The 12,588-nt window shown below is 38.2% G+C and overlaps 2 protein-coding genes across 7 annotated transcripts in view; both read left to right on the forward strand.

The window, feature by feature from the left end:
- The window catches only part of LOC129377643 (liprin-alpha-3-like), a 30,112-nt gene extending 23,886 nt beyond the window's left edge, over positions 1-6,226 (forward strand). For 5 of the 6 annotated variants that reach the window (XM_055057742.1, XM_055057741.1, XM_055057744.1 and 2 more), the window contains 9 exons: positions 81-143; positions 549-575; positions 1,167-1,342; positions 1,426-1,523; positions 2,427-2,602; positions 2,711-2,779; positions 3,146-3,308; positions 4,384-4,451; positions 4,800-6,226. In XM_055057742.1, the coding sequence (XP_054913717.1) occupies positions 81-143; positions 549-575; positions 1,167-1,342; positions 1,426-1,523; positions 2,427-2,602; positions 2,711-2,779; positions 3,146-3,308; positions 4,384-4,436 (825 nt within the window). In that variant the 3' untranslated portion in view covers positions 4,437-4,451; positions 4,800-6,226. Of the gene's footprint in view, positions 1-80; positions 144-296; positions 576-1,166; positions 1,343-1,425; positions 1,524-2,426; positions 2,603-2,710; positions 2,780-3,145; positions 3,309-4,383; positions 4,452-4,799 lie in introns of those variants that run through there. The other variant, XM_055057746.1, reaches the window with a different exon arrangement.
- A 2,610-nt stretch (positions 6,227-8,836) lies between these two features.
- fgf21 (fibroblast growth factor 21) lies at positions 8,837-10,962 on the forward strand. The gene is made up of 4 exons (XM_055058052.1): positions 8,837-9,124; positions 9,344-9,421; positions 10,492-10,595; positions 10,684-10,962. Exons 1-4 carry the CDS (start codon positions 8,974-8,976, stop codon positions 10,960-10,962), a joined length of 612 nt encoding a protein of 203 aa, XP_054914027.1. The 5' UTR covers positions 8,837-8,973.
- Positions 10,963-12,588: the final 1,626 nt, after the last annotated feature.

Here is a 12,588-nt window from a genome sequence, read left to right on the forward strand (position 1 = left end):
GGAGGAAAACCTCAGCAAATCTCTGCTCTACGCGTTCAAACGAAAAGTTTTCATTCTCCCTTCTGCTTCTGTCTTTACAGTCGACCAGTAATATCTGGATGACGCATGCAGAGATGGAGTCTCTCGCTGCCGCCACCAAACCAGTAAGGACTGCATCTATTGCTCGCTAAAGTCAGGATTATGTCAGAAGTTTCTGCTTTGAGGTGCTCAGATAGAAGCATGTTTTTAGCTAAGCGTTATGTTGCAAAGTGAGCAATATGAGTAAAGCTTTTTTCTTTTTCTTTGTCTCTGATTAGGAATGTTTGGCTTCACCTTTTCCCTGCTGTTCCCTGAAATCTGTTTTGATGTGTTTCTCCAACTAATTCCACTCACTAACAAAGCTTTTCCTTCTTCTGCTTTTCCTCTCCCCTCCATTCTGTTCTGGCACCGATTCACTGTAACACACACGCGCACACACACACCGAACATCACACTCCTACCTGGTGATCTTCCCTCTTCTTTCCAATTCTCTTTCCCTTTTTTCATCACCATCTTTTTGAACCAAAAAGGAGCAGAAGGAGTTCAGCTGGGATCAGGTGAGACTCGCTTAAGTTTAATGTAAACAAAATTCAAACATTTTTTTTTTTTACTGCAAAACAATCTTTAGGCATGATTAAGTTGTGCGCCTCCTGCTGGCCACTTGAAGCACTACAGATTTGGGTTAAAAACCCCATTATTAATCCAAAGTGCTTCTTAATGAAACTATAACTGTTGTGACAGTGTTAGGAAAAAAGATTAATGCATTTCTTCCACAAAACTAGACAAATCTATCTAGAAAAAACTTCAAAGTTGCAAAAACTGAAAATGTTTTACTTTTGAAAATTTTTTCACTTTATAATTTGTTTTCAAGAAATTTTCTGAGATTAGTTTTCTAGCAAAATATATTTTTTAAATTTATAATGACCCTAATACATATAATCTCAATTAGTTTTAAGTTGAAATTTGTAGCACAAAATCAGAGAGAAAGTTGTCCTGGTGCATTCAGTAAAGTCAAATAGCAGAAGAAAACGCCGCTGTTTATTCCTTTACAGTCCGTTACGGTCCAGTTAAAGCAGTGGAAAGCTTTTGTGTGAGCTTCTCTTCAGGAAGTGTTTGGTTTTCTTTAAGTCAACCTTCCTGCCTCCCAGATTCTGGCCCATGGAGACATGAACCACGAGTGGGTTGGAAACGAGTGGCTGCCCAGTCTTGGTCTCCCTCAGTATCGCTCCTACTTCATGGAGTCACTGGTGGACGCCCGCATGCTGGACCACCTCACCAAGAAGGAACTGAGAGGCCAGCTGAAGATGGTGGACAGTTTCCACAGGTGAGACAGAGACGTTCCTTCTCTCTTCATTCTGAATGATGCTTTGAGCAGAACTGAGTAATGTGTGCTTTGCTCTGGCGTAGGGTGAGTCTTCACTACGGAATCATGTGCTTGAAGCGGCTGAACTACGACAGGAAAGAGCTGGAGAGGCGGAGGGAAGAAAGTCAGCACCAGAACACGGGTCAGTGAAGATCCACTCCGGCCCACATTTACTGGCTCCTCTGGGAAAATGTGCAGATTTTATTCTCATGATAACCGTACATTCAGGGCGATCAGTCAGCCTGACAGTCATGCCGGAGTACCCAGAGAGAACATGCAAACCCCACAGCCAGGCCGGGAATCGAACCCAGAACCTTCCTTCAGCAAACTGTGCCTATTTGCTTATTTAAGTCATTTATATTGAATTAAGAACATGAATCTTGTTTGCAGAAAATCTCTAGGCCTGTCACAATTAATAAATAATCACATGATAAACTAAAACAAACTTCATTTCCATTGGTATGATTTATGGTTTATCTCTTTTCTTTCTTTCTACCAAAAACTGGATGATAAACTTTTTCAGTTTGGTGCTTTGGTCTCAACCAGCTTTTATTCTGAATTTTATTTATTTGGAATATCTAAAATGTCTCTCCAGTGTTAAAAACTGATTAGAATTGAAAGTTTACTGATTTTTTAGAATGTGCTCCAGCATTGCTATGTTTCCATTACGTCACTTAAAATGGTCTCAAAACAACATTATCGTTTATTGCAATAACAACTTACCGTCCAGCAAAATTTCTCATTGTGACAGGCCTGTAATTTCACACAAAATGCACTTTCTTCAGGTAACGAACAACAAAAAAACTTTTAAAAACCCCGACATCCTTGCTGATCGGTTAACTTCGGCGGTTTGCGACGTTGCCGTTTTCAGAACGGACTCTGCAGCCGTTACGCAAAGACCAGCCAGTTAACACCGGCAGCGTTGTTTTAAAGAGTTTTTATTTAATACCTCCAATAAGATTTTAACTGCCATTTTCACTGTGTAGCGATCTCCTCAACAGACGTGAGTTTAAAGAACCGGCTTCTCCCTGCTGCCTCTCTCCAGATGTGATGGTGTGGTCCAATGAGCGCGTCATGTGTTGGGTTCAGTCAATCGGTTTGAAGGAGTTTGCAGACAACCTTTTGGAGAGCGGGGTGCACGGGGCCCTCCTGGCACTCGACGACACGTTCGATTACACGGACCTGGCACTTCTTCTTCAGATACCAAATCAGAACACACAGGTCTCATTGCTTACACTCCTGCTCGTCTCGTTTCAAGATAATTCTCATGTCCGTCTCATAAATCTCATTGTGTCAGCTGCTGTCTGACCAGGATTTCTGTTCCTGCAGGCGAGGCAGCTTCTGGAGAAAGAGTACAATGCTCTGATCTCTATGGGAACAGAAAGGAGGCCTGATGAGGTACGATAAAGCCGACTCAGCGGAAAAACGCTCCTCATGAAGGCTGAAGTGTGACGTTACTGTAACCAGCTGATTAGGTCCATTTTACTTGACATCAAAGTTCATTTTTAAAATTTTTTCCCCTGGTCATGAAAAGCTCCAGTTCCCTGTTATTTATAGAGAAAACCATTTGGGCTCCAGTGCTGCTGTTGGCAGGCAGCAGAGGTTCAGCTGTGTTTACATGGTGCTAATTGCTTAGGACACAAATCTAAACCGTCTAAAAGAGAGTGCTTTGTCACATGCTGGTTTATTAACAGGCTGTAGTAGACGTCCTCTGCTCTGCATGCTGCTTTTCTTAAATCACCTCCATTTCTTTGTTTCTCGCAGGACGGCACGAAAACGTTCACACGCTCCCCGTCTTGGAGGAAGATGTTCCGGGAGAAAGATCTCCGCGGCGTCACGTCCGATTCCTCTGAGACGTTACCTGCCAACTTCCGTGCCTCTGCCATCTCGACGCCCTCAGTCACGTTGAGGAAAGTCCAGAGCGAAGGTGAGGAGTTGCAGCGCTGCATGCTGGGTAATGACAGTTGTGTTTTAAGTGTTTCAAATTAGCCAGGGAGCAACACAAACTCAGGTTCACCGACAAGCCGAAGTCTCGGTTCGGATTAAATGAACTGTGCAACCATGCGTATGTGAACGTTAGAAGGACGCTTCAAAAGCAGGAAGTAGACTACAGCACGGTGCATTCTGGGTAAATAAAACCAAAACAAACACAAGAGTTGATCGCTAGCAGGAGAAATGGCTCGTGCTCTTTTTTTCTCCAAAGACAAAAAGGGAAAATCTAAAATCTGACGCTCTCCATTGTTGCTCAAGTTTTGTAAAGAAGGAAGTTCTGCTCACTGTCTTCTTCAGAGGGTTTGTCGTTTTTCTTCAGCGGTTCTTGATGCAGCGCCCCTACAGGCGAAGGGAGGAACAGGTTTTTCAGAGGGTTTGGTTCATTTGACCCGATGCAGGATGAAAGTGAACCGCACCAACTGAACTATCGGCTGTGAAAACTCTGAGAAGTGTTTCATGATTCTTACTGCAGTCAAAATCTGGTTGAAAACTCCTGGAAACATCCAAATTGTGCAACTGGAAACAAATATGTAGTTCTACTCCTCAGTTGCACTGATTATATGACATCCCACTAAAATACAGCCATGCTGGTGGTGACAATGCTGCAACCAGGCCTGTCACAATAATCAATAAATGAATGAATTGCATGATAAATTAAAACAAACTCTCTGGTGATTTGGGCTCAGCCAGCTCTTATTTTGAAAGACAGTTTTGTTTACAGAGACTTCATGATTCATTTTATTTGTTTTGTTTATTTATTTTGGGTAATTAAAAAGTCTTCCAGTTCCAATGTTAAATGTTCATCAGAATTTAAAGTTTATTGATCTCAAAATGACAATATTTACGCCGATAACTTCTGGGACAATTTATCATCCAGCAAAATTTGTTATTATGACAGGCCTTCCTGCAACATGTGAGAAAACTCATGCAGCATGAATGCTGAGTAAAACCTGGACGGGTCGTCGGTGACTGATTCCGACTCTGTTAATAATCCTTCTCCTCTTTCTCAGCTAACTCCGGTCCCAGAGGAGAGTCGGGTTCTGTGAGAACGTACTCCTGCTAAAGATAAGCACACCAGGTGAGAACCTCCTCCTGAAGCAACAGCACTGGGTCACAGGAGAAAAAATTGACATCATCAGTTCATTTCCACTAATATTTGTCATGCAAAAAAAGTTTTAGGAGAAAAAAAATGGTTTTCTTACAGAGTGCATTCATTAAATGTTACAAACGTGGATTTCTGTAAACCAAACAATAAGTACATGTAAACTGAGCATGACGTCTTCGTTGTGATTGAGCAAAAAGCAAAGCGACTGTTGGATTCAGCTCATCAAAATGACTCAAACAGTTGAAAAACCCCAGACAGTTTCTTGACTGTTGACCAGTGTAATAACACTGAAATGTTTCTTTTATTTCTCTTCTTCTCTAGAACCCACTTCTACTCCAACCTAAAGAAAAAAAACAACACATTTTTTAAGAATAAAATACCGAAGAGCAAAAGCAAAAACGGACACCAGAAGACGACCGACATCATGTCCCAAAATAATCAAAGACAGTGTGTGAATGATTTCTGAAAAGATGAGGAAATAACGAGCGAATGTCCATTTATCCACCAGTTTCTCTCTCTCTCTCTTTCTGTCTCTTCCTCTCCATAGTTGTGGCATGATGATGACGTTTGAATCTGTAGAAAGTGGTCTGTAGAAAGTGACCATCGCCTGTCGTGAATTCATCTTCTTTCTCTGAACGTGAGACGGCAATATTGACACAACGAATTTACGATTTAAGAAATGCATTCCTGTTCAGATCGAGTGAAACGGTCGATGTATTTTCAGATGATCTGACTCTGAAAGGAGAAAACACTCCGATGGAGAACTGACGTGTGTGTGTGGGTGTGCGTGTGTGTGTGTGTCTGTGCGTGGGTGTCTGTGTGTGTGTGTGTGTGTGTGTGTGTGTGTGTGCGTGTGTGTGTGTGTGTGTGTGTGTGTCTGTGTGTGGGTGTGTGTGCGTGTGTGTGAGTTCAGAAGCCATAGAGGAACTGAGATGCACAAATGTGAACAGGACCAATGATAAGAGTTGGAAAAACTCTCATCATGAGAAACTCCTGCTCCGACCGGGATTTAAAAAACAAACAAAGCGTTTAGATAGGGAGCATTTGTGTTAATATGCATGCCAAAATCTGTCATTTCAGAGTGAACTTCATGATATCAATCATCTAAAGATGTGGAAGCTCGGGTCAGGACTTTGTAAAACGTGTGTATTTTATTTTTATCATTTTTATGATAACTGCTATTGTATGTATGTACAGTTCGTATGTGTGTATTAAACCGTACGTTCATTTCATACTCAGTTTTAAGGCTGACTGTAATTTCATTTTGCGGTTGATAAAAAGGAAATATGTTTTAAACTCTGGACATTTAAGATATGCTACTTGTATGTGTACATTTTGGAGAAGAAACAAAAAAAGAAACGCATTGTGTTATGATTTAAATTCATATTACTGGAGAGTAGTGACATAATATGATGACAATAATAAAAATGATTGTAAAAGCTGTAATTAAAAAAACATACCTGTAATGTGGCAGATTGGAGTTTTTGCCTTATGTCTGATGAAGAAGTTTTTTTTTAATTTTGTCACATCTGCACTGAGATCTATGAAAACGGGGCAAAAATCAAATATTAATTTAATCTGATCTCTGATTTCCCCATGGAAATACCTCACATCAGTCTGCTTATCACAAATACAGATGTGATATGAATTGTAGCTGAATTGTTGAAGCTCAGAAGACATTAATTCAGAATAATACAAGCTTAAACTTCAAACAATCTGTAAATAATAAATCCGTTTGATTCTCATTTACACCAGATAAATGTAAATTATAACTTTTCCACTGTACAAAAAAAAAGATGCATCTGTTGTGTTTCTTGCTGAAAAAGACATTTTGTTTGCGTGCTAACGTCATGGAGTTAGACTGTTACCTTATTTCTGGTGAGATAAGCATGGATTCTGTTTGAATACACATGAACATGCCAAAGATTTTCAGTTAAGTTCGGTGGAGGACCTGTGATGCTGTGGGAGCTGCTATCATAGAAACTCGATCATCTCTGATAAAGAGCTCAATATGGTTTATTATTGGAGGTTTTTAAAGGTTTGTGTATCATGTTGTTCGTGTCTTTTATGCAAATATATCAGGAATCAAACTTATTTTGCTCTGGTGACATCAACAGCCAATTTGCATGATAAAAGTATATTGTTGCAGTATTTTGATAACTTTGACATCCAGAATAGTTCAAAGTTCTGCAAAGATGAGAGCTGGGGAGCGGAAAACCAGTGACATTATACTGAGGAATAGAAACAACAGAAATCTGAACCAGACCCCAAAAAAACCTGAGAGAAATCATTTGAAATGCACAAATAATCAAAGTATTTAAACATCCAGGGAGAAGCCAAATGATTTCATTGGTTTAGTGCAATCGACTGACTTTAGATTCATAAGAGCTATTTTCTAAACTGATTAACTTTATGCTCACAAACAACACCGGGAGTCACCTTGGCGATCTGGCCGTTTTCTCCCTGCTCGAGTTTTTGTTAACATCCAGGGCATTTATATGTGCTAAATTCACATTCCTCACTTTTTCTGGTTCATTTGAAACAAAGATTCAAGTTGTTTCAAAAAGTGATTCCAATGGAGACTTTTTTATGAGTGAGAAAAACCAACCAGTGTCATCTTCACCTCTTTACTTCCACAGAGCTCATAAATGTCCTGTTTAGATTGTCTTTGTAGCAAAATGCACATTCTGTCCTTGTTTATGAAGCCGCACATCTAATTCCAAATGATTTTCCTGAGAATTTGGTGAGGGATTTCTTAAAAACGTAATCACAGATATTACTTCATTGCCCATATATGGTAGTGCCTTCCTGTTTAATGGGCATGACTAAAGGCTCTTTGGGCTGCAGAAAACGGCTTTTTAAGTTTCGATGTTATTTGCTTGAAAATAGAAATCAATACACTGTAAAACATTAGAAGGTGGTTTAACTTGAAAATGAAAGACCATCTGCTGCCTCAAGAAAATTGTTTTGGTTTTAATTCAGAAATTAAAGTTCATGAAGTTGATTTAACAACAAGAGACAAGTTGTCTAATCGTCGTCTTTAAGTTCATTAATCTTAAATTGAGAGTTTTGACTTAATGCTGCAATTTAAACCAAATAATTATTTCACAAAATGCAAGAAAAAAACTGGCCTCACCCAGTTAAAGAGACACATTTCTCTATAATTTTACTCACAAGTTAAAATAACTTATTTTACTGTAGAATCCTTTAAATTCTAGTTTCATATGAACCAAATTTCTGATCTGATGATGAATTTTATTAAACATCTCAATGATTTCAGCTCAGAAACATTTAGTGTGATCAGGACATCATCCTGTCAGCTGCACTAAAATAAACATTTGCCTTAATAATGTAACGCACTTCCATCTCAGGAGACGGAAACACGCCGCTAAGCATTCTGGGAAATAGTTCCCATTCTTTTTCTTCTTTCAGTTTTTTAAATGTTAGCCTAAAAACTCTGTTTATTCAACTCTTAATGAAAAGTTAACACAACTTTTTATTAAAAACTCACACACTTGGGTTCAAAATATTAAAGTAATTAAATTTATTAGGCTAAGAGAGTAGAAGAGACACAACTAATCACCATCTGCATTTTTACAGTGTAAAAATGCAGATGGTGATTCATCTTTCTTATCTTTCTGTATTTCTTTCTTTAAAATGTGACAATAGATCACCTTCGCAGTGCAGACATCACTGTCAGTCTGCTGTGATGCCAGGCGGCGAGTTTCCAGCCTGACGTTCTGCGTCTTTCTGCACAGCTGCGCTCCTGTAAACACTTCCCCTGCTTGGAAATCAGTTTCGACCCACTCCTTCCTTCTCTTTCTCTCTCAAACACTCGTACATCAAACAGAATAAACACCATAAAGTCCAAAACACGACCGACGTCACTTCCTGGCAGAATCGCTCGCCACATTTCTGCTGCGGCGCGTGACGCAGGGAGAAGAGTCAGCGCCGCATCTCCCTCCTCAGGTCTGGAGATGTGTTTATTTTCCGAGCGGAGGACTGCAGGGGAAGGCACGCGAGCTTACAGTAAATGTTGTGAACGTGACAAAAGGATCTTCATCACTGGAGTGATGCAGCTGCGTTGCTGCGCGTTGAGGTAACATGCAGGACATAAACACTGACTACTGCATCAAATGTGGCAAAACATTTCACTTCAAGGCTTTTTGATGTTTCTGCTTTAAATTGTCTTGTTAAAATGCAACAGAATCGATTTGGGAAAAGTGTTTGGACCACATTATGGGAACACTGGTCCAGGTGTTCACTGGATTCCAGTTTGAGCAGCTTAATGTCTGACTCACACACTCTTGTGAAGTTGGACCTCCTTCTCCTAACCCCTTTATAAAAGCACCAAACTTCCTTCATTCCAGCAGCAGCTCACACAGAGTCAAGAATTTCATATTTATTATTTATTGTGGATTTTTCTCCCAGTAGCTATTATTATTATTTATTTTGTATTTATTTTATTTAACATTCCCTTGTATTCGACGTCAAAATGTTTTTGTTTCCAAATAACCACCCTGCCTTCCCGTTCCCCTTCCTTTTCTTCATCCTCTCTCTTCCCTTTTCATGGTCGTTTTACATCCCAGAATCCAACCCAATCTTTGCCTTCAGGAATCAGCTCAGAGAGGTGAATCTCTACACAGGTATGTACAGAATTTATTCAGAATCTGGAATTTAACAAAAGGAACGGGGATGTTCAAACATATTGTTGATAGAAAGATGAATTTATAAGACGTTTAAATTATATGATAACTTCTTTCTGATCCTTTTCACTCACGATTTTATCTGTTCATATTTAAGTGAATTAAATAAAAAAATGAGAGTTTATTCATTTTAATTCTGCTGATTTCTTTCTGCTGCAGAAAATCACAGACAGGGTTTGTATGTGGAGATACATCTGGATGGGAGAGTGACTGGAAGTGATGCTCTGAGTCCTTATAGTGAGTAACTGAGTCATTAAAACTTAAACAATATGTAAAAACAGATGAAAAAATATGTACAAATACAGAAACCAGCACATTTTTTTATCTCACATTGCTAATTTCCCTTAACATTTTATCTTTAATTTGAATAAATGTATTTAATAGATAAAAAACTAACAATTGTTTCCAACAAAAATGGTACAAATGTAACTGGAATTAAATATGTTTTGAAATAATGCTTCACTTTTTAGAGTTGATCAGATTGTTTAGGGAGTTTAATTCAGGAATCCAAGATTTTCTGTTTCTTCTACACTAAAAAACAACATTTTATAAAGTATTTTGATCGAGTTTCAAGTGAAAATATCTCTGGACATTTGAAATAAGACTAAATTAATTTATAAGTAACTTTTCAGCAAGACATGGAAGCTTGTTTGAAATCAATTTTTGAATATTGATGAAAAGTGCAGAGTTTTTCATAAAGTCAAATATTTTAAACAAAATTATAAGCTTAAAAAATCATTCAGAATGCAGCTAGTACTTTTTAAAATCAATATTTATGAATTATAGACTTAAAACAAGCTCCTGAACTGTGCAGAGATTGCTGGGTTTTTTTAATTTTTTTTATTTATTGTTTATTATTGTTATATTTGTGTTTGTGTTCTTTGGGGACTATTATTTAATGAGAATCTGTATTAAGTGTGTCACTGTCACTTGTTTTTCTTTTATGTTCTAAAATTTAATAAAAGGGTTAAAAAAATAAAACAATCTCCTATTTCTTGTTGATTAGTCACTTTTAGGTTAGTTTAGTCTTATTTTAAGTGAACTAAGATGTTTGCACTAGAAACTAGACAAACTCTTGGTCAGATTATGTGTTTTTGAAGTGTATGAGATGACAGAGGCTCCTTTCTCCTGGTCAATCTTGAAAATGGGAAGATGTGATTAAAGAGCGTAAAAATTGGAAACAGATTCAAGTGTCATTGAGGATATCATAGAAGTTGAAAAAAAATCTGCTGAGCTGGAAAATAGCATTTTCAGAAGTTGAACTGATAAAATGAAAGCCAGAAAACTGAACCTGTTTGTTTGTCCAGGTGTGCTGCAGATTAAGTCTGTGAAACCGGGTCATGTGGTCATAAAGGGACAGACGTCGTCCCTGTTTCTCTGCATGGACGACGCCGGGAATCTAAGAGGACAGGTACGATAGAGGAAAGTTCAAGAACATTCTTTATTCTTATTTTTTCTCTTCTGGTTCTGAAACTTTTAATGGTTTCCACTCATTTCAGAAGGCCTTTTACGAGGCCGACTGCTCCTTCAGGGAGCTGCTGCTGGCTGACGGCTACACGCGTTTCCTGAACTCACAACACGGCATTCCTTTATCACTGGCATCCAGAAACTCTCCGGATCGACACTCGGTTCCTTTCACCAGATTTTTACCTCTCAGGAATACGTTAACGGTTTCAGAAGAATCAACAAAGACTCAGAGGGACTTCAACCTGGACTCGGACGACCTTCTGGGGATGGGACAGAACGCGGTGGTTAGTCCTCAGCTGCTCATGGACTAAAACACAGAACCACAAAGAAACCAGAACTGTTTGGGTTTTAAAGCTCTGATACATGATTGTCTTCTAATTTATTATTATTGTTGTTGTTTTTTAGGATTGTTAGATGTGATTGATACTGACCTAAGTTATTTATTTATTTTTGTGTCTTATTTAAAGCTTATTTTAATTTTTATTCATTGTGGGAATTGCTCAGATCTTTTGAGAAAATATGAATCATTTCTTTTCCAGGTAAAGAAATCCTGGAATTGCACCACTGTATTTGTGCAATTCCATGTTTTACTTTCCGTTTTCTCTTTGGTATTTGTAATGCACAGCAGTGATCAGAACCTTCTTGCGCAACAGAGGAAAAATGCCTGTGTGGGAGCAGGACGCCCTCTAGTGGAAGAAACTAATAATGAGCGCGAAAGTTTGATGTTTTATTTTTGCTCATTTCTGACTGATTTGTGTTTCAGGAAAGTAAAAAAAAAATCTTAACGACAAATTTTATAAATTAAATTGTAATTTATGAGTTTGTTAAAAATAAAATAAAAATTAATCTGATTTAAATCTCTGGAAATCTCGAGTTATTTTCCTGTTTACTTTTTTTTTTTTTTTTACAATAATCACAGACAGACATACCTCCTTTTTTCTACATTATTTAAAGTGACAGAGAGTTTTAGCCTGTTTTGTCATTACTTTTACCGTCAAGTTATGAATATATTGTCTTTTTGTTTTGAGAGATGCCAGAAGTGGTTATACTAACTGCAACTCTATGCTGCCATTTTATAAAGCTAAAAAAATGAATAAATAAAAGATAAATAATATTTATACTTACAATAAAATATATATAGCTGGTCAGTCAGCATAATAATTATCCATAATGTGGGTCAAATTAACACCAGTTGTAAAGATGTCAATAATCAAAACAATGGTGATTTTGTTGAAAACTATCCTCTCTATGCACATGACCAACTGCTTTGACTCTTTTCGTGCTCACCACAGCACTGAGACTGGCCTAGTCAAAGTATTCAATGATATCCATATAAATACGGACTGTGGGAGATCCACAGTCCTGGTTCTGTTGGACCTCAGTGCAGCTTTTGACATATTACTGAATCGACTGGAGAGTCGGGTCGGACTCTCCGGTTCGGTGCTCGACTGGTTTGAATCTCACATAAAGAACAGGGATTTCTTTGTTTCAATTGGAAACTTCTCATCAAAGAGGTCAAAGGTCACATGTGGGGTACCCCAAGGTTCAATCCTTGGACCCCTCTTATTCAATATTTATATTCTCCCACTAGCTCAGGTTATAACAGGAAATAATAATATTGATAAAGTTAGTCACTAAGCTGCTACCAGGCAAATCTAAATCATCTTTGGAAAACTAAAACAAAAATGTCTTGACCTACTGGTGTGCTGATTTCTTCCCATGCCTTTAAATCACACTGGCGTCATGTTTTTCGTCGCCTCCTCATCTTTTGTAAACAGAGATTTGGATTTTATCCACCAAAAACCTCATTTCATTTCGTCGGTTCGGACTTTACTGGTTGTGAAACGGACAAGCTGAAGCCAATTACTAAAGTGGTTTATCGGAGCAGGATTGCCTTAGTCTGGATATCTTCTGTGAGTCTCCACTGTGATGTAGTG

This window comes from Poeciliopsis prolifica, unplaced genomic scaffold, assembly GCF_027474105.1.
Source record: "Poeciliopsis prolifica strain line A6 unplaced genomic scaffold, Auburn_PproV2 SCAFFOLD049, whole genome shotgun sequence".
Classification (NCBI taxonomy): domain Eukaryota; kingdom Metazoa; phylum Chordata; class Actinopteri; order Cyprinodontiformes; family Poeciliidae; genus Poeciliopsis; species Poeciliopsis prolifica.